The 21,234-nt window shown below is 37.7% G+C and overlaps 3 protein-coding genes, 1 long non-coding RNA gene and 1 pseudogene across 4 annotated transcripts; 4 read left to right on the forward strand and 1 right to left on the reverse strand.

Annotated features, from left to right (window-relative positions):
- Positions 1 to 764: 764 nt before the first annotated feature.
- Positions 765 to 5,058, forward strand: LOC133865350 (uncharacterized). Its single transcript, XR_009899696.1, has 2 exons — positions 765 to 1,747; positions 4,862 to 5,058. It is a non-coding gene; the product is annotated as an uncharacterized LOC133865350 (long non-coding RNA).
- Positions 5,059 to 6,556: 1,498 nt separating this feature from the next.
- LOC133865347 (uncharacterized) lies at positions 6,557 to 7,513 on the forward strand. Its single transcript, XM_062301739.1, has 2 exons — positions 6,557 to 6,838; positions 6,953 to 7,513. Exons 1-2 carry the CDS (start codon positions 6,668 to 6,670, stop codon positions 7,400 to 7,402), a joined length of 621 nt encoding a protein of 206 aa, XP_062157723.1. The 5' UTR covers positions 6,557 to 6,667; the 3' UTR covers positions 7,403 to 7,513.
- A 682-nt stretch (positions 7,514 to 8,195) lies between these two features.
- On the reverse strand, positions 8,196 to 11,657 carry LOC133865346 (succinate dehydrogenase subunit 5, mitochondrial). Its single transcript, XM_062301738.1, has 4 exons — positions 11,332 to 11,657; positions 9,246 to 9,556; positions 8,973 to 9,158; positions 8,196 to 8,458 (listed from the first exon to the last, which is right to left on the reverse strand). The coding sequence occupies exons 1-4, from the start codon at positions 11,498 to 11,500 to the stop codon at positions 8,402 to 8,404; spliced, it is 723 nt and encodes a 240-aa protein (XP_062157722.1). The 5' UTR covers positions 11,501 to 11,657; the 3' UTR covers positions 8,196 to 8,401.
- A 4,779-nt stretch (positions 11,658 to 16,436) lies between these two features.
- On the forward strand, positions 16,437 to 18,332 carry LOC133865638 (probable carboxylesterase 2; annotated as a pseudogene).
- Positions 18,333 to 19,570: 1,238 nt separating this feature from the next.
- On the forward strand, positions 19,571 to 21,016 carry LOC133867010 (probable carboxylesterase 2). Its single transcript, XM_062303681.1, has one exon. The coding sequence runs from the start codon at positions 19,822 to 19,824 to the stop codon at positions 20,785 to 20,787; it is 966 nt and encodes a 321-aa protein (XP_062159665.1). The 5' UTR covers positions 19,571 to 19,821; the 3' UTR covers positions 20,788 to 21,016.
- The last annotated feature ends 218 nt before the right edge of the window (positions 21,017 to 21,234 follow it).

Consider the following 21,234-nt stretch of genomic DNA (forward strand, 5'->3'; position numbering starts at 1 on the left):
GGGATTTGCTAAATCACTGGTTTTAAAAGCTTAAATTTTTTTAGATAACCGGTGATCGAACATGGTATTAAAACAGAGATCTTGAGTTTGAATTATATTTTCGTAGTTTACTTAAGCTTTTGAAATAATTGGTAATTTAAGAGAACTCAATATATCTGATTTGGGTTTATTTACAAGGTCGTAAATGCAACCTAAAAAGTAAACCTAAGCTCTCTGCGAAGCTAACCAGCCAGATGCCAAAGAACATGTAGAAATTGACTGGCAAAGAAGTGTGGGTAATCTAAAATCTCATTTGGGCGTGGTGTAAATCAAACATTAGCGGATAGAGATATTAAGCATTGGAGATCAGTTGGGTTAGTTAATACTCCACTATCAAGTCTCAATGCCCTGCTAATAGTGATGTAGATGGTCATAATTGAAGGAAATTTTTTTCAACTCAATTTATAAATTTGTCATTTATTTCTTAACATGTCAGGAATACATGATTTTTTTAATTAGCATGCGATAAGCATATGGCAAATTTAACTTCTCACATGTTCAGGGATGTATGACCAATTTCTCCAAACCAATTTAAATGAAATTTATGTCTATTGTACATAAAGAGGAATAGCCATTATCATGCTCCAACATATGTTTTTTTTTTTTTTTTTTTTTTTTTAAAAAAAAATTTATTTATTTGGATTGACTTGTGGGTTGGGCTCATTAGACAGACCTCGTCGGCTCATCAGCAATCCAAACATAATGAGAAAGAAAGGAAAGTCGATTAGGATTCCTTCATTTTTTTCTAAAAAAAAAAAATATTTGAATTATTTAATTAAAAATAATAAATAAGATTTTAATCATCCACGGGAAAATTATTTCAGTAAATAAAATCTGAAGTACTTAATTGGCATTTAAGGCATCTTGAGATTATTAATCAACCAACCTATAAGACTGTTCAAGAACGGGACTAGGAACTTGTCGCCTCTTTGACTGATAATCACTCGAGAACGCACAGAAGCTTAGGATGTTGCAGAAGCTTCCGCCACGAATTTGAGATACCTTAGACGCCTACTTCTCACTGCTGATTGCTGAGGTAAAGCTATCGCTTTTTCATTGTAACAAAAAAATTGGGACTATTTCCAATCTTTCGTTTCTGAGACAATTTGTTCATCCTTGGCTAAAAAGAACTTGATTTGGCAAAGGAAGTCAAATTTCATTAAAACCCAAGCAGTTCTTTGCTTAATAGAATGTGTTTCTGCATTCAAAATCGAAGCTTTCAGGACTGGAATCGGTGATTATCTCTGGGGTTGTATTGGGGGGTTATGCCTGAAAGGTAGGAGTATTGTAATTTAATTTTGCCTGAAATAGGCATGGGTTCAGAACAAAACCGCCGCTGGAGTGTTTTTGATAGGGTTAAGGTTATTCCGGCAGCGCCTGAGGCTCTCATGGCAGAGATTGATACAGCAATTTCTAACCTTGAGTATGCCCGGGCTACGGCCTACCTTGAGCCGCCGTCTTCATCCGTTTTAAAGAATAAGAGCTTAGCTTCGAGTCCAAGGCCGCGGTATGATGCCCGAATGGCAGATGAAGCTTATAGGGCGGGATGTGCTGCCTTGGCTGCAGGCGAGCTTGATGAGGCTCTTCACTCTTTGAACATTTCTCTTTCTAGATGCCCACCTGATAAGACCAGTGCCATTGCTAAGATTCAGTCTCTCATTTCTCTCACGTCTCAGCAGCTCCAGAAGTCTCCCAAGTGAATTACTTGGTACTTTTCTATACTCTCAAATTCTGGTTCTTTTTTTTGTGTGTGTGTGTAGATTTCCGGCTTAATTTAATTAGAAGATTTGTTGGTGTTTTATAATGTGTCTCTTGAAGTTTTAATTTTTTGATCTATTGTTTTTATTTCTGTACATGCCTCATGGTGATGTTAAGTCTCTGTTTGGATTTCAGAAAGAGTGAAGAATGTAGAAAGCAAAATCACAGAAATGCTTAAGCAAGTAATCTAATTTCTTAACCAACTCAGCAATTTCCTTTCCTATTTTCTTTTTTTTTTTTTTTTTTTTTTTTTGAACGGAAAATCTTAGCATCACATTGGAAATTTGTGAAAAACAAAAATTGATCCCAAACAAAGGAATCTAGGGACACAAACGTTCCCTACGAATAATACTAGAAATACATTCCGGCACCACCTGTGACCAACACATTGATAGTCTTCGATTCACAGCTTCCTTAGCGAGCGCATGTGCCGCGGTGTTGCATTCTCTATTAACGTGGACAAAATTTGCTCCCCTGAAGTCGACAAGTTCTTCTATAATGCTTTCAATCATTTGACCATTTTTTGAAAAATAAGGAGGAGACGAATGAATCTCAGCCACTACTTGGGCTGCATCCCCATCAAAAACAACTTTTTGGAATCCAGCCTCCTTTCCATATAAGACCGCCCAAAGGGCCGCCATTGCTTCGGCTAGCCTTGCTTCGACAACAATAGGTTTCATGACACATCTAGCTCCCATGACTTCGCCTATACAGTCTCTAGCTACGATCCCAAGCCAATACACCTCTCTTTTTCATTTATTGCCGCATCCCAGTTTATCTTGATGAAACCATCTGAGGGAGGTTGCCATCTTAGTTGTCTACTCGTCCGAATATCATTTATTCTGTCCCCTGGAGTCAAGTCAGTACTATTACATCTTTTGAACTCCCCCAGTGCAGCTACTGCCCCTTCAAGAACTTCAGACGGATGACGAAAGACCCCTTCGAACATTAGGGTATTTCTTCGAAGCCAAATACGCCTAGCCGTTACTGTCATAAGTTCCACTGTTTCCTTCGGGAATCTGTGAATAAAATCCTCAAACAGCTCCACCAAAGATGTATACTCGGTTCTACATTTTTGGAAACACGACCCAGCACCTCCCCAGACGTCTTGAGCCGCTGGGCATGACCAAAGAGTATGAATCGCAGTTTCAGCCTCCCTCTTGCAGCAAGGGCATAAGTTATTCTCCACCACTTTCCTCTTGAAAAGGTTTGCACGGGTGGGAAGAATTTCATGACAAGCACGCCAGGTGAACATTTTAACCTGGTTAGGAACCCGTAACGTCCATAGAGATTTCCACATACCTTGGTCCTTGATTGCAAAGGAGCTCTGCCCTCCTGAAATAACTGCCAAACTCTTGCCCAGATGGTACGCACTCCGGAAGGTAAATTTGCCATCCTCTGTTTCTTTCCAAATTAATCTGTCCGGGGGGAGGCAAGGGCTCAAGGGAATATTTTCAATGATTTTAGCTTCCTCGTGCATGAAGACCTCATGGATTAGATCACTCTTCCAACTTCCTTGCCTTTGATCAATTAGATCCTCCACCATCGCTTGCTGTCCTAGAATCCTCTGGGGCGATTGAACAGAATAAGTTATGGGCCTCGGTATCCACCTGTCGGTCCAGATGTTGATGGACTGTCCATTCCCTACTCTCCATAGCAATCCATGAGACAACAATTCCCTTGCAGTACAAATACTTCTCCAAATGAATGAAGCCCTGGATCCTACTTGAGCTTCAAGAAAAGAGGATGTCGGATAATACTTAGCCTTAAGGATTCGAGAGCTAAGAGATTCTGGATTCTGAATGATGCGCCACCCTTGCTTAGCTAGAAGAGCTTGATTGAAGAGAACCAAATCCCTGAAACCCAGCCCTCCTTCGGCTTTTGACCTGCCCATTCTTTCCCAGCTCATCCAATGAACTAATCAAGTCTAGACGTTTTATACCTCCCATTGCCTCTGTAACTCTGGCTGTAGTAAGGAAAAAAATAAGGATAGCCATAGGTAGAAATCTTGGTTTCTTGCTTCCATAGTCAATCAAATTAATGTGTACTTTTGCAGTTTAAACTTGCCATAGGTTGAGATCTAAGTCAAGTCTTCTGTCTTTCAGTAAATCAATCTACTTGAAAATAAAATAGAGAGAACATAAAGAGACGCTTTTGATCTCATAATAACAATAATAATTAACATCGGCTGCGGCCCCTTTTTTTTTTTTTTTTTTTTTTTTTTTTTTTTTTTAATGAATAACGAACTTTTACTAAACAAAAGAACAGAAAGTACAATTAAACATTCCAGACTAAAGCTGGGACACTGATGCTTAAGAACAACTACTTACAAAGACATCAACTACAAACTTCTACATACAACCAAAGCTATATTAACTATTTTGAAAGAATCCTATCTGCAGCACAACTCCTTATTTTCTTCTGTCTTTTTGAATCTCCCTTTAGCCATAACTGGACTTCTAACTTCCCAATAAAGTCTCTTAAGAATTTGCTCCTCTGTTCTTTGCATATTAAGGCCTAGAGTCATTTCTTTGCTTCCACATGTGATACACTGTCGCCCCCATGCTAGTTTGCATAAGGTTGCATTCATATTTTTCCCTTTGAGTTCTGTTAATCCCTACTCCATGACATCTTCCCAATATGTGCTTGGATCACTAATTAACGTCTTTTCAAAATCTCCCTCCATGTCCTTTTACTGAAACTTCATTGAAAAAACAAGTGCTCCCTTCCTTCTATACTTCCTCTGCAGAAAGCACATAGAATGTCTAACATCGACTTCGGCCACTGCTAAGCTGAAGTCCTCATCTCTCTAACATCTTAGGAACTCCAGAGATCTCCCAACAGAATTAATTGTTACCTTTATACATTAACAATTTGGTTTGAGGTTTTTACTTTTCAATATAGTTTGAGAGCGTGATATTATATGAGATGTTTCTTTGAACTTACTGTTAACATTCTCTGTACTTGTTTCTTCAATTTGTGTTTGTCAACCTTTGCCATTTGTTGATTTCTCTATGCTTGGGATAACTTTTTTTCTTTTCTTTATGAACTTGATAAATTGCAGATGTTGGTTGTCAGATTTTTTTTATTGAAGACGTGCAAATTGATTGGGGGCCACTTGTTGAGTCACTAATGGGAGAAAGATAAGAGAGGGTCCTTAACACAATGCTGCAGGATCCAATTGCTTGTAGATAAGGTGTCTAAATTTGGAATATGTTGATGTTGTATGTGAATCAACTCCCTGGTACTTGCTCTTACAAAGGACTTTCTCAACCACCAGAAAAACGACTCCGTGTTTTGATGCGAAATAAATGTGAAAAGTAATTTTGAGTCTTTTGTGTTTTCGGTTGTTGGTTAATGTTTTTGTTTTGAAAAGAGAGAATAAAAAAGATAAGGAAAAAGTTTTATCAACAAAGCTATAATCGACTTAGTTGATGACCCTTGTCCTCCACTATGATTTATGAGTTGATTTGAGTTCTACTGTGGTCACTGGCCCCATCGATCCTTCCTCCACCCAAAAACCTGGCCAGGTGGCAATGGATTCGTGTAGATTGAAAATAAGAAATTAATAATTCAGTTGGCTAAGGGGGTGGATGATTGTGAAAGATTTAGTTGGGTCCAATCACTATAAAACTTTACCCATGAATAATTGGGGGTCTGCTAAGTTCTTGTTGCCTTCCAAGTAGGAAGCTTTAATGTCTTTCTATCAACTTGAGAGGCTGGTGGTTGGTCCGTGATTCCACAGTAGGCTTTTGTCGGCGTATTAAATCATCATTTATTTTAAAAATTTACATTGATTAAGAAAATATAAATTTAATTATTTAATTAATATTTTAATACTCATTTTTTCGTGCTGACACAAATTTGTTTTTTAATAAATAAGATCCAACACGGAAAATATTCAATTAAAATTAAAGATAAATTACGGAGATAAAATTCGAATTTAAGACCTTTTGTTTTGTTATCATATTGAATCACTCTTTTATCTCAAAAAGTGTACAAATAGAGATTATTATATATATCCAAATTTTAAGGATAGGATTACTTTTCTTGATGTTCTATTTCTCTTTTCTTCTATTTTTCCCTTCGTATGTAATTAGTTCGTCTTAAGTCGCGTTCTGGGGCCCAAATGTATATGCTATAAGCCGTTGTTTGTTTGTGGGTTACTTTCCCCTGAATTAGCTTAGACAGAAGGAATGTCATTCTTAGCAAATTTGTTCAACAACCTTCGAATTTAGGTATCATGTCCTACTTCACCATGTCTTTAGCTTAAAGTGAAGCTTGGAAAACAACAGCATAGATAGGCACTATTTGTAGGATAATTTCTCTGAAAATAATTTCAAGGTATATAGGCCTTGTTTGGTAATTGACATGCCTTTACATAGTAGTGGGTTGTTAATTTTAAAATTATAAAAAGTGATAGATGGGATATAAAGTAAAAAGTGTTTTTATAAAAAAGTGAAAAAAAATTTGTGCTGTAGTAAATTTTTTATTTAAATAGTAAAAAAAAAGTTACTAATATGATATAAAAAGACATTTTGAGTGTTTTGTGTTTAAAGTTGTTTGTGATTATTATTATTATTATTTTTCTCTCGCTAAAAAATAGGCTTTCAAATGAGGCGAATATAAGTCAAATCAGCATTTTAGTTAGTTTTGTTGAAGTGTCTTACGCCCATTTTTTACCTTTGCCTTTACCCCAACGAATGCAAAGCAGTATTTTTAGTAAGCTGCAAGGCCACTATCAGAAAAGCAGGTCAATTTGAACATCAACTCTTGTCTGAATAAAATACGGTTGTAGTTTCTGTATATATCTTCTTCCATCTCACAACTACAACCACAACCACAGATTCCACCCAACTTTTCCCTCATCATGAGCATCTTTTATCATGAAGAGCCACCACCAAATTCTCCCAAGAGATGCAAATTCCTCGCTGCAACTCTGAAAGATGCGTTTTCCAACTGCCATAGTTTTGGCGGACGGCGTTCGACGTCAAGCCTGGAAGAGGAGTCTGCAACAAGTGACTTCGATGATGACCAGGAAGTACTTACAATTAACATATCTGCACATGTTGTATCAACTTTTTTTTGTGTTTTCTTTCTCCCACCAATTTACGTGTTCTTGGGTTACTGCTGTCATGTTTAATCTTTTCCTCAGGGAGTTGTTTCAGCCATTAGAAGTCAAGCTATGGAAAAGTTGAGACGCAGGCCAAGCCTCTTGACAGATAGCTTTTCCTTGGTCTACTCTCCTTTGACTAGAGAATTGTACATGACTCCGAACGCAGTCCAGCGAAAGGGAGATCTTGATGATCATCATGAAGATGAAGACGATGAAGATTTTGTAACTGTTGGAAGTTGTTTCTCCTGCTGTTCGAGTGCTTTGAGCAAGGAAGTATTTCATTCTGTTAAGACCAACCTTTCGCGTAGTTCGAGCTTGGACGGGGTTGATTTTCAAGAGTTTTGGAGGCGTTCGATCATTCAGGAGTTGTGTCATTGCCAAGGGTGGCCATTTGGTCTCTGCCGGAAGGCCGTCTTACTTCCACCCCTACCTAAATCCCCGTCTGAATCCTGGTCATGGCGTAAAGGCACTAGAATAGCTAAGAGCTAATGTTCAAAGTTACTCACCCGCCGTTTCTTGATGTTCTTTTTTCTTTTTCTTAATCAGCTTCTCTACTTTACTTTCAAATAAAGTAATGTCTATTATTATTGCTTCTTGTTATTGCTTGTTGTTAGCCGGCAGAATCTTCGCTTTATATATATATATATATATATATATATATATATATATATATAAAAGGTTTGAAAGCTCTAAACGATCACCTAAACAAGGTGTACGTTGCGTTTAGAGGATTCTATAACTCCAAGCAATTTCAGAGCAAGTCGTTTGAATATGTTCTAAGTGTAACTATATTGTCAACAATTATAAGTTTTCTTTTCCTTTTTGTATTCTCTTTTCCAAAGAATTATTGACAATAAATCAAAATACAAAATATTAAAAAATACTTTTACATTTATATCACATCAAAAACACGTTTTCAAACAAAACAAAAAAAGTACCCTCTAAAATGCATTAACAAAAAGAGAGATTCCCAGAAAAATTTGTTGGCAGCTAACTGGCTAATAGTGATTGAAGACTCAAAATCATTACAAATCTGTTTCAAACCCCAGACAAGGAGCACATCGTCTCCCTTCAGAAGGGATCATACCAGTTCTGGTTACCAGCAACCAGAACAAAAAGAATTCATACTAACAACAGAAACCTTTTGCGTCGGATTAACAAAGAATCCTAGAATACACGGGTAGAACATAGATGTAAACATTAAGGATGAATTGAACATTTCAAACGATCACAGAACTAATTTTCTCCCCTAAAAAGTTTAACCAGCTTGTAAGCAGAAGGAGAAGCAAAAACAAAACATAACCATATGATGACACATTTGTTTCTTTTATTCTAGTCAACAAACAAAAACTCTTATTTAACTGCCCTTGAACCCTGACCATGAAGGTTTTCAAGAAGAGAATACACCAACCTGTCTCCATAAAATGAAAAACATTATTCTAAACACACGCTCACACAATTACATTGAACTTCTCAAAAACTACAGGTCTAAGCTCTTTGCTCAACATATGACCCAGAGAGTCCTGAAGTTCCAAGAACCGTAACCTGCAATCAAAAACCAAAATCATGAATCTACATGACCAAGAAACTCACTATAGGATTAATCTTCCTACAGATGCAGGAATATATGCATCATTTATATTTCCCCCATACAAATTTTCTGAGAAGAGAAGAGGAAGGCGGGGTGTTTACAGGTTAAATCAATAGTTATTCTTCAAACAGGTCAATCTTTTGCCATTAGTTCTCCGAGGTGGACCAAATAGTAAGGAGAAAAATTGTGTGTGTGACTGAGAAGCAAAGAACTAAATTTTTTTTAGCACACATCAGTTGACATGAGATTCCTTGTTTGTTTTTTTATCTATTTCTCAAAAGTCACAAAGATATATGATTCATCTATGTCACAAATTTCAAACTAAGCCAGGAAGAGAGCTTCTTATAGCATACCAAACCATGAAATAAGCTCCATGGAGTATGCAAGTCAACAGAATCTATGATAAACATCATCTAACTTAAAAAGTTCAGTAAACTCTAAAACGTAAAGGGTGAAAGTTTTTATTACCTTTCCCCATTCAGAATCAAGGCCGCTGCATCTCATCTTCAAGTGTATCATCTTTGTCCCCAGTTCTGTCTCTACTTTCTTCCGCAAATAGGTCTCATCAGGCCCAAATGCATCCAAATAACTGGTGTAGCGACTGTAAACTGTATCGAGCGCATTCTTAAACTCATCTGGCAAGGGCTTTACATCCTACAGAAAATTCAAGACCATCAAACTACAATAACTGGACAGACAGAAGAATAACAAGTCCTCAATTTCCCATACAGATTACAATACCTCACCACTCAATCCAATGCTGTCATCAAATTCCATCTTCAAAGTTACAAGAATATCGCCAAATTCCTCAACTGCTTCAGCTGCACGGAAAACATTTGCCACAACCTCCTTGCCAGTTGTGTCATCAGTACTTTTAGACAATGCTGCCTTCGCTTCATGAATGAGAGAGTCGGGAAGCGTATCCCAACTGCCAGCCATCAAATCCTTGAAAACATTCTGAAGATCAGGGTCATTTATGAGTGGCATGTGAGTTACATCTTCACTATAGAATCGTTTGCTTCCTATGCCCAGCGAAAAAGGAGACAAGCAATCTGCGGATTTGCACCATGAGAAATAAGTTCAGAACATAAAAGCCATCTCTACAATATTAGAATCAACTAAAAGCTAACCCTCTATGCCAACTGTGCGGACACACTGCTACTCAAATGTCCATGGGCACACAAGCCTCACCGAGACAAAATTAATCACATCTCGTGAGGCTACATAAACATTCATCGAGCAGTCATAGTCAGAGTCCGATAAAATACTATCAAGTTTCAGCCAAGTTTTTTTTTTTTTTGATAAGTAAATTTAATTTTATTGAAAGCGTAAGGCGCCCCTACGTACACCGGAAGTATACAACAGGAAACACATAACTAGAAAAAGAAAAATAAGCAAGAAAATCAGCAAAACTGATGGATAAAGGGTACAAAAAAGCCATCGATCAGAGATACAGCGTGTGGAGAAACAGCTCTAACACTTCCTCTAGGGAGTTCTCTAGGTTCTCAAAACACCTAAGGTTTCTTTCTCTCCAAATACACCAAAAAATGCATATAGGCACCATCTTCCATGTTGTAGCGCTCCTTGAACTCCTAGACTTCCACCAACAAGCAAGGAGGTCTAGCACACTCCTAGGCACGACCCAAGAAATACCAAAGTGAGAAAAAATGTTATTCCACAGAGTGGAGGCCACATCACAATGCAGACGTATATGGTCTACTGATTCCCCATCTCGTTTGCATAGGCAGCATCTATCTACAATGATTATGTGCCTCTTCCTGAGATTGTCCAAAGTAAGGATTCTACCTAGAGCTTCAGCCAAGTTAACTCCACATAGAACTTGCACAGGGCACATCTCAGCCCTTGCATATGAAGCCCATAAATTCACATGGTATACTCTTAACACGTACATATTTCCTTCACTGTAGACAAACACATTCTCCTTGGTTCAACAACTTCAAACAATAGACATGCACAAACCGAGACAAATATATATAAACTCCTTAACACTCCTACAACATACCTAGCCTAACATGTCAAACACTTATGCAAGATATCTAGCTTCCTTGCGGCTTTGTGAATCTAGCATGATGCATACATAAAAGAGTTTTAGGGTCTGTTTCATTTAGCAATTTCAAAACGTAAGGTTTAAAAAAATAGGAATTTTAACACGTACTCAATGAAAATGCAATTAACCTCTCGGTAAAATTGTGGTTTGGCATTTGAAATTGTCCATATTAAAAAATGTACCGCCTTGAATGCGATTTGAAAACACTTTTTTTTTTTTTCCACGTTTTCAAACCGTAGATTTTTTGTGCTCGCAACCCGAGTGGACACTTTCTGCCATTTTGTTTAAAAACAAACTTTTCACCTGCGAAAATTGCGAAGGCAGATGGACTCTCAGTGAAGCTTAATGTATGCGTTTTATCCTGAAAAGTTACCCAAATTTCAAGTTCGTCTATTGAAAATTTTGCTTGCCAATTATGTTAGTCTAGCGCAAAAAAAATAAAAAAAAATCTTGAAATTAAAGAAAAATAACAAAATGTTTGAATAGGTTTATAAGAAAGCTTCAGATATTTCTTTTGCTTTTTTTTTTTTTTTGGTAGTAAGTACTAGATTATTCAGTCAGGGTCATGGACGAGCTCCGAGAACGAAAGTTAGGGCATAAACTCATAGCAGATGAAACGAAAGAAGAATTAGATCCAGTTCGTAAAATATTAGGGCAAAAATTTGGGAGTTTTAAAGATCCGATTACTGCCAACAGAAATGTAGTACATGGCTGTTGGGAGTGATCGGATCTATAAGAAATGAAGAAAGAGAAAGGTACCGGAGCGGAGGCGATTGGGAGAGGCGGAGTGAGATGGGGACGAGAGATTGAAGAGGCTTCGAGAAGCGCAGTGATGGTGGCGGAGCAGGCTGTGGCTGACGGCAGCGACGTGGTAAGATCTGGAGCAAAGCGAGCGGTACAGCGATCTCACAACCAACATCTTTTCCATTTAGCTCTCCGAACAAGAAGAACGACGGAAGTGTTTTGAGTGACAAGTGCAGAGGTTTTTCGTTGTGGGTAATCGGAAAGGCAAACGAGACGGTCCTCGCAGAACCAGTTTTTTTTTTTTAGGCCCTATACTCCGCTTTCTTTCGGCGTAGAATGACTTTCTGAAAAATGATTTCGAAATTTTTTTGGTCATTTGAGAGGACGAAAATAATAGTTAACTGTAAAATGATTTTCGTTTGATAAAAAATATTTAGTAAATTTTAAAAAATTATTTACATTTTTTCAAAGCATAAATCAATTTTTTTAGACGGCAGACGTAGTCGATTATCTTTAAAATGATACAAGCGACCTTCACACTGAAACAATCGACCATCGCTGAATTCCGACAAGCCATATTTCGACACTGGTTAGAATTTGTCAGTGCAGGAATCTGAAATTTTTTGTCGGAATTCAGCAATGTCTGGCCACTGTCGCCAGATTCCAGTAATACTGTATCAGATTTTGGCCAAATTGGCCGGAATCCGATCGAAATCCGACCAGAACAGTTGGATCCTAGCCAGACTTAGTCAGATCCAGCCATTTCGACCGGAATCCAGTACAAATGGCTAGATTTTGATCACTTTAAAAATAAGTTTTTAAAATAATCCAAATTTTAAAAAATATGATTATTGTTAGTCAGTATGTATATCTTAATTAAACATAATTTTTTTAGTTGTTTTTTATTTTTATATTATTTTACATTAATATTTTAATATTGTGAATAAAAATTAATTTTTATAAGTTAATATGATTGAATGAAAGTATAAAAAAAATAATTGTAATTTTCCGTACGCGATAAACACCGAAAAATGTTTTCGACGGAAAATATTTTATTGAAAAATGACTTTTCAGAAAATATTTTACAACATAAATCATTTTACACCAAAACAAATGGAACATTAATTGTTATTTTTTTTTTATTTATTTATTTTTTCTTTCTTTCTTTTCAATTTTAAAAAAATTACTAAAGTATATATTTTTTTTCCTGTAAAAAAATATTAACAAACGACCTAAACACAAAATACTCTTAAAATCATAATTTTTATTTATTTTATTTTTATATGCGAAACGACATTGATAGCTTGATTCCTGAGCTGACGATCGACCTGGTCTTCATTACCGAAACCTCACTGATGGTCTAACTTGAGTCCTCTATCCCTGCTCTTGACAGCTTACTTACAGGAAGCGATTATGACTTTCACCTTAAGGGGTATGAGCTAGTGTAGCGACTGCAAGGAGTGAAGCGAAGGTGGGTAAGATCCCTCATAGGGGGGACAAGCGGAGGGAGACTCCGGGAGAGTAAGGAGTTTGGGGGTATCTCCTAAAAGCAGCGAGCAAAGCGATCAAATTCCCCCTAGTAAAAATTATGAAAGCAACTTACAAAAAAAAAAAAAATTATGAAAGCAATTAACTAGTTTTTTTTTTAAAAAAAAAGAGTTTCAACCGAGTCGAGTCCAGGCCCATTCCCTAATCTTTATCTATAGCAAACAACAAGCCCAATAGGTTCTCTAATTAAGGTCGTCTCATACCGTTGAGTTTTACTCGTGTGTTAGCATATACTGGAAACTAGAAGAGGCTGGACAAATGGGCTAGGCACGGCCCGTTTATGCTGCCCCAATTTAGATCGGGCTTAGGCCCAATTTTTCCCACTCGCACAAAGTGGACACATCGATAGTCATGACTCATCCACCTCTCGTGTTCTCCACTCTGATATCATATATATGTTTATGAGCACTATCATGAATCTTCCCTACAATTTGCGTTAAGGACATCTCCAAAGTGCTTTGTTATTTTCCCACTCGTTGTATTACATTAAAGTGAGCATCTCTTTGACAAAATTAAGCAATACCATTAAATCATTAATTATCTAAAAAGTTTAAATGAACAGAAAATTACAGTCCTATGCTGGTAAAGGACCCCCTCATTTGGCACGGTTCATCAAGTGGAAAATTCTCAGTTCGTATCATATGGAGAAGGATTTGCAAGCCATTCGTTGCAGTGAAAGCTCCCTTTGGAATCTCAAAATCCTCAATGCAAGTAAAATGCTCATGTGGAGGGCTTACAATGATCTTCTTCCCCACTAAGAATAATTTATTAAGATGTGGTGTGGTCCCTGGTACCCTTTGTCCAATCTGCACAAGAAAAGAGGAAATTGCCCAGCATGCTCTCTGGAGTTGTCCTTCGGTTCAAGAAGTTTGGAAATACGGACCCAAAAAGCTTCAAAAAGGTACGGAAGGGATACAAAATTTTACCAAACTTTTTGATGAGTACTTTTATGGAACGCTGTGACTTGTTCGAAATAGAGCTCATGGTGGTTGTGGCTCAAAAAATATGGTTTCATATAAATGGAGTGATGTATGGAGAAGCATTCATTCACCCTCAACAAGTGTTCCGAAAAGTCAGTTTGTTCATTTTATGAATTTTGGTGGACGGCTGCAAAGGATTTAGCTGCTACCAGTTCTATCCCCACAAAGTCTTCCCTTTTATGGCAGTCCCCTCCCACAGGTATGTATAAAGTTAATTGGAATGCAGCTGTGGATCAAAAGAATGAGCGGATTGAAATTAGAATTGTTGTTCGCGACCATGAGGGTGTCGTTCTAGCTACACGTAGTACTACAAAAAGTGTTATGGTCAAACCTGCTGTTTCTAAAGTTTTGGCAGGGGTTTTCATGTTGTGGATTTGTGTAAGGAAATTGGCTTTATTGATATTATTTTGGAGGGAGACACCTTACAGATTGTCAATGTAGTTAAAGCACCAAACAACAATTGGAGTAAGTTTGAATATCGTAGATGGAATCAAAGTTGGGTTGCGCCAATTGAGATCTTTGAGCATTGACCATGTAATGCAGAATGTGAACACAACTGTTCATACCATAGTCAAATAGGCTATTTTTTGTGTCATAGATAGAGTTTGGGTTGAAGAAACTCCAAATTATATTTGTGGTATTATTTCTAGGGAGCGTTATGCCCTTAGGTGATTGAATTTATTCAATAAAATAAATGATTATTCAAAATAATAATAAAAAAACTAAGGAAAAAAAAAAAATACTCCAAAGGTTCCTAAGATATGAGTCTTTATTAAATCAATCCTTAAAGTTTAAATTTTGTTGATTTACTCCATAAGATTTCAATTGTTATCGAATAAAATCAATAGATCTTTTTATACCTTCTGTTAAATTTTTAACGATGCTATCACATCATACCCAGTCAGAAGGTAATATATGCCCCTTTTAATAAAAAAAATATAGAAAAATAAATTATATATATAAGATTAAAAAAAAAAAAAACACGCACACGACCTCTCATGTGTGTTATTCTTTTTTTTTTTTAAAAAAATTGTTTTCTTTTCTTTATATATATATATATATAAAGAACACGTATCACCTTGTGATTGCATATGATATGACAGTACATTTTGAAAAAGAGATATGATACATTATCACCATAAGACACAATTCCTGACTGTTGAAAATAATTTTGGATGGTGCACAAAGTTCTTATTGAAATAAAATAATATCAATTTAAAAATTAACAATTAAATAAATAATTGTTAAACAAATAATTGGTTGGAAAATTATTGTTAATACTAGACCATATTGATCCGAAATAATAATAATAAAAAAATAAATACATCATATCTCTTTTGAATGCATGTCTAGTCTTTTGTTTTATAGGTAACGTTGTAATCACAAAATTCTTAGATTCATTTTTATTGGAAGAACTTTCGTGGCAAATGTTTGACCAAACGTGTGATGTGACACGAATTTCATTTGGTGCAGAGCCTTTCACTCCTATCCATCTTCTCCCAAATTATATGTAACTCCGATGAACAATGACAAAGACTTACCTTAATCTCCACTTTTTTATTGTACGTATAACTGTTCATGTTCTGGAAAACAAAAAAAAAAAAAAAAAAAAAAAAAAACATACACTAATTTATCTCCAAATTAAGACAATTGTGGGGGCTTTTGTGCCCACCTCGACTACACAGTTGCCCTATAATTAAGGTGGACAATTTTTGACACGTCTGGCAAATTTTATATGAATTTAATACGTGAAATTAACAAGTTAAAATTGAAATATTTGATTTGTATAATTACATAGATCGAACTAGCGTTGACATATATAGTTTTAGAGATATGATTTTTTGTCACCTCAAGACATAATTTTTGACCACCTTATCCATGTGGCAAAGTGGTCCCTAGCTAATTTTAGGTTTTTTATTTTTTAAGTAAAAGTAAAAGTTGTTACGTGGGCAAAAGTGGTCAGAAGTTGTCTTGAGGTGATAATGTATCATATCTCATAGTTTTATACCTATACCTCGACACAATCTAAATCAAATACGCGTTAAGTTTAAGTAAAGAGTTAAAGACATATTTGATATCTATGGTTTAAAAACTTTATTTTTTGGTACGTCAGTTTCATTTCACTTCATAAATAATACATGGGTTTTATGAAAAGACTGACTTTGATACTTTTGTTTATTTTTCCGTCCAAATTTTAACGGATTGCCAAATGTCAATCAACGACGGTTGACACGTGGCACAATATAAAAAATAAATAATAAAAATCTTTATTTTTTAGGGAAAAATTAAAATTAATTTTTTATTTAATTTCTCTTCTTTTTTTTTTTGAAGTCGCAAAACTGGAACAGTACAGCACTTAAGTTGACACGAAACCCGATGTGTGAAGAAAAATTGTCACCGCTACAATAGAAGAAAAACCCGATTCCGTACCGGTCACAAATCTTTGGCCATTGTCTGAATTACAGAGCATGGCCCTGAAATGGCGTTTGGCTCGAAAATAGAAATCTCAGATGCTTTGCCTTTATTCATCTGTGACCGAGGGGATATAGAGAGAGGAGATCAATTTTCAGAGGCGAGAGAGAGGAGTTGGAGATGGGAAAAGGACTGAGCGTGTTTCGGCGTGATGGTGGTGTTGGTGGGTTGATGGCGTGTGGAGAGAAGAACGAAAGGAAAGTAGTGAGAAGCAGGGATGAGGCGCACATTAGCTGGGCGAGAGGAACTTAGCTAGGCGAAAGGACCAAGCATTCAACGGGAAGAAAATTCAAACAAAAAGACTGACTGTGGCAGCAGATGCAGGGTTTGGTTCAAAAATGTCACGCATGTCTACTGTTTTTTATGGGAAAAAGACAATGAGTTTAAATGGGGTTTGATTACAAAACGGGTCCATCAAATTTCTGCCCTTTTTTTTCGTAGAAGTCGCAAAACTACAACAGTACGGCACGACACGAATCCCGACGCGTGAAGAAAAATTGTCACCGCTATGGTAAAAGCCTAAAAGAGATGTCCGAAACCAATGAACAAGCAGGCAAATCATTGATGCTCTCATAACATGTCAGAGCCCCATCTCTCTCTAACTGATCTCTTTACCCATCTCCCATGGAGCTGAGAAAACCAGAAATTGCCATCGCGCGAGTTCCCCCTAGTTATTCGAGTCTACAAAGACAACCGTGTAGAGAGACTTGAGGGCACCGATATCGTTCCGGCATCAACGGATGACAGAACCGGTGTCACATCCAAAGACATAACAATAATCATCGCCCAACCCAATTTCTCCGCGCGCCTTTACCTCCCAGAGCTCACCAAACCAAATCAAAAGCTCCCTCTGCTTGTCTACTTCCATGGAAGCGCCTTCTGCGTCTCGTCGCCATTCAGTTCCAAGTATCACAATTACCTGAACGCTCTTGTGGCCAAATCTAAAGTTGTTGCAGTCTCTGTGAACTACAGGAAAGCCCCCGAACACCTTCTTCCCGCCGCGTACGAGGACGCCTGGGCTACGCTGCAATGAATTAAGATCCCCTCAAATTCTTTGCCCGAATTTGATAGAATTCGGGCAGGTAGTTGTGAGTGAGCATTTATGGGATCCACCTGACCAAATAAAAGTTGGGCTGCCCAACTGCTTATCCGGTCAGGTGGATTCCATAAATGCTTACTCACAACTACTTGCCCGAATTCTATCAAATTCAGACAAAGAATTTGAGGGGATCCTGATCCCGCTGCAATGGGTCATGTCCCATTATAGTAACGGTGGCCCCGAGGCTTGGTTGAATGAGCACGCGGATTTCGAGAGGGTGTTCTAATTGGCTGGAGAGAGTGCTGGTGCCAATATTGCTCATGACTTGGCTATGGCGGCTGGAAAGGCTGAGCTTGGGCCGAACCTGGGCCTTCTTGGGGTCGCTTTGGTCCACCCGTATTTCTGGGAGTCCGAACCTATTGGGTCGGAGGCTCTGATTCCGGGTAGGTAGGAATATGTGGATAGGTTGTGGCCTTTTGTCTGCCCTCTGCACCGGACAACGATGACCCACGTACGGGTTAATCCGGTGGCCAAGGGTGCCCCTAGCTTGGTGGAGTTGGGTTGCAGGAGAGTTTTGGTGTGTGTGGCTGAGAAGGATATGTTGAGGGATCGAGGATGGCTTTATTTTGAGGCATTGGGTCGGAGCGGGTGGATGGGTGTGGTCAGGGATGGATCTTGGGGGGGGGGGGGGGGGGGGGCAGGGCCATGGCGCCCCTCAATTTAAAAAAAAATAAAAATATTAAGTAAAAATAAAAATTATAAGGTAAAAAAAAAAAAAATTAGCTTACTGATTCCTGTCAACAAAATTTTTTTGTCTTTGCCCTGCCCATAAAAATTTATAGTTCCGTCCTTAAATGTGGTGGAGATCAAAGAGTCATAAGGGGAGGATCATGCATGGTCTTCATTTGAATGATTTGGAGTGTGAGAGAGCCAAGGAGTTGATCAAATTGTTGGCTTCTTTCTTCAATAGAACATAAATTTTATTGTTAATTTTTACATAATTAAAAACACAACTATCCTAATCATAAGGTAGTTGTGATTTTCTTCTTTTCAAAGAACCTATAAATTCTCTATCACATAAAATAATTGTGTTTTTAATTGTGTGAAAAATTGACAGACGAGGGATCACATCTCATAAGAACATGCCTCCACTGGTCATTTGATTGTGGGCTCTTGTTTTGTTTTTTGTTTTCGAGTTTTTAATTAATCAATTTAAGCTTTCTTCACTTCAAGGTTTCATATGCACGAGTAGGTACCGGTTGAATAATAATTAAATAATAATAATTTTTTTTATTAATTTAAGTTTTTTTAACCTTATTTTTATCATTCATCAATGGATCTCTTATTTTAATTAAAAAATTAATCAACTTAATAATATTAATTAAGTCCATGGCAGCTGGGACCTTCAGTGCCGGCCATATATAATGTGATGTAAACTGCAACACATGTGATTTAGGTAATAAGATATAGGTTTCTTAGATAGTAAGTACCTAAGCCAAATCTGCCTAGCTGATAATATATATATTGAGAATACACACATGAGAATCGAAGAGCTTTTTCTTTTCTTTACTTTTGTGTTGTTGGGTGGTGCAAGAACTATAACTGTTACAACTGGTGTTTGCTTCAGTTGTTGAATGCCTACCGGCCAGATCGATAGCCATATATATCTTATGTAGCTGGAATTCCTTCTTGTTTGACTTTTCTATTTTATTTTTTGGTAGCTGGAATTCCATGTTACCTAACCTCAAGAGATGAGAATTGCCTAGAATTATTAGACAAAAGATATTTCCTTTCATTTTGCTGACCTCAAGGGATGAAAATTGCCTAAAATTAAAAAATTCAAACAGGATAAGAGAAAAGCTACAGTGCCGGACAATGTAAGGCATCTCTAGTCAACCCTCCGATCGGTGATCCCACGTCCCTCTGTCTCTTGGACTTTGAAATTAGAACAACCTAATTTTAATGAAGAGTAATAGTAAAAAGAATATCGGTCTTTTTGTGTCGTTACTTAAAATCACTGTTAAATTCGTAATAGATCACTATTAATTTTTAATTTAATAATAATTTTAAAAAATATCTTAATTTTAAAAAAACATAAATCTTTGTTCTTTCATTATTATTCGATCCGCGCCAATCCAACGATGAGATCGATGGCATGCAATTAAACTCGGATCCGTTGGTGGTTAGATCGAGTATATTCAGAGAAAGCGGAAGGATGGTTCTATCCAAGATCGTCACTTTATCTCTTTTCATTTTCTAATTTCTCCCACTCCCAAAAGTCACGTATTGTCGGTGTAAATTAAGATCGAAGTGCGTTGTCTTCAATTCGCTAGCGGACCTTTTCCTAGTCCTCGATCTCCTTATAAAAGTGTCCAAGCCGGCAACCCCTGCCTCGCCCTCCAATCTCTCTCTTTCTCTAAGTCGACGCTTGCACGTGGGCGCACACACACACACACACTCAGACAAATGGATCCAAGCAAGACAGAGGTAGCTGTTGAGGTTTTTCCCTACCTTAGAGAATACAAAGATGGAACCGTGGAAAGGATTGCGGGGACCCAAGTCGTCGCCGCAGGCTTGGATCCTGACACGGGTGTTGAATCCAAGGACATACTGATCATACCAGAAACCGGTGTCTCCGCCAGGCTCTACCGTCCCAATAATAATTACAAGAGTGATAAAAAGCTTCCTCTCGTTCTCTACTTTCACGGCGGAGCATTCTGCATATCCTCAGTCGCTGATCCCGTCTACCACAACAGTCTCAACATCCTAGTTGCTGATGCTAACGTCATCGCTGTCTCGGTGGACTACAGGAGAGCCCCGGAGCATCCCCTTCCGGCGGCCTACGAGGACTCCTGGGCTGCGGTTCAGTGGGTGGCTTCCCAAGCTTTGGCAGATCATGATCACCAGGAGCCATGGCTCAAGGATCACGTTGATTTCGGGAAGGTGTTCTTGGTAGGGGACAGTGCTGGCGCCACTATGGCACACCACGTGGCTATGAAATCGGACCCTACAGGAAATGTAAAGCTCCTTGGTATTGGTCTAATCAATCCTTACTTCTGGGGAGAAAAGGCAATTGGGTCGGAGATTACAGACCCGGCGAGAAAAGCGATGGTGGACAACTGGTGGCGCTATGTCTGTCCATCTGACAAAGGTGGTGATGATCTGCTCATCAACCCTTTTGCAGATGGATCCCCAAGTCTTTCTAACTTGGCCTGCCATAAAATCCTTGTTACTGTTGCTGAGAAAGACATCTTGAGGGACAGAGGGAGGCTTTACTATGAAGAGTTGGTGAACAGCGGATGGACGGGGAAGGCAGAGATCGTGGAGACCCTAGGGGAAGATCATGTCTTCCATATCTTCGATCCCAATTGTGAGAAAGCCAAGAGCTTGATTAAACGCTTGTCTTCTTTCATCAACCAAGGCCATCTTTAATGTCTGTATGTAATTACATATTGCATTTCAAATTAAGTTTGGAAAATGTCGCTGTCATAGATTGCTGATTTTATGTATGGAAAAACCAAGCAAGAGACAAAGGCAACACCTTTGCTGGTGGGTCTCAAATCTCAAATCTTGCTAGCTTGTCATGTTTTCCGTTTTCATGTCGTATTTCGTGTTCACTTGCCATAAGAATATTTAATGTTTAATCTATTTCTTCGTTGAACATGTTTCATTACATTACGGATGGAACATTAAATGGCGTAGAAAACAAGAGAGTTTAATAAATATCACTCTAGATCGAACTCCTTCGTTGTCAACTCTAATCAGGATTTTATTTGAATAAAAATGAGATTTTTTATTTCCGGTCTAACTCGTGGATGCTTTAAGGAGCTAGCGTGGGAACAAAATGTTAGTACAACTGTACAAGTAAAAAACACTGTT

The sequence above is a fragment of the Alnus glutinosa genome, chromosome 4, assembly GCF_958979055.1.
Source record: "Alnus glutinosa chromosome 4, dhAlnGlut1.1, whole genome shotgun sequence".
NCBI classification, from domain to species: Eukaryota; Viridiplantae; Streptophyta; class Magnoliopsida; order Fagales; family Betulaceae; genus Alnus; species Alnus glutinosa.

Coding starts and splice junctions, on each gene's coding strand:
- LOC133865347 (XM_062301739.1), top strand. CDS start 6,668: ATGAGCATCTTTTATCATGAAGAGCCACCACCAAATTCTCCCAAGAGA. Junction 6,839..6,952: donor ACTTCGATGATGACCAGGAA/GTACTTACAATT, acceptor TCTTTTCCTCAG/GGAGTTGTTTCAGCCATTAG.
- LOC133865346 (XM_062301738.1), bottom strand. CDS start 11,500: ATGGAAAAGATGTTGGTTGTGAGATCGCTGTACCGCTCGCTTTGCTCC. Junction 9,557..11,331: donor TCCCAATCGCCTCCGCTCCG/GTACCTTTCTCT, acceptor GCAAATCCGCAG/ATTGCTTGTCTCCTTTTTCG. Junction 9,159..9,245: donor GCATTGGATTGAGTGGTGAG/GTATTGTAATCT, acceptor AATTTTCTGTAG/GATGTAAAGCCCTTGCCAGA.
- LOC133867010 (XM_062303681.1), top strand. CDS start 19,822: ATGGATCCAAGCAAGACAGAGGTAGCTGTTGAGGTTTTTCCCTACCTT.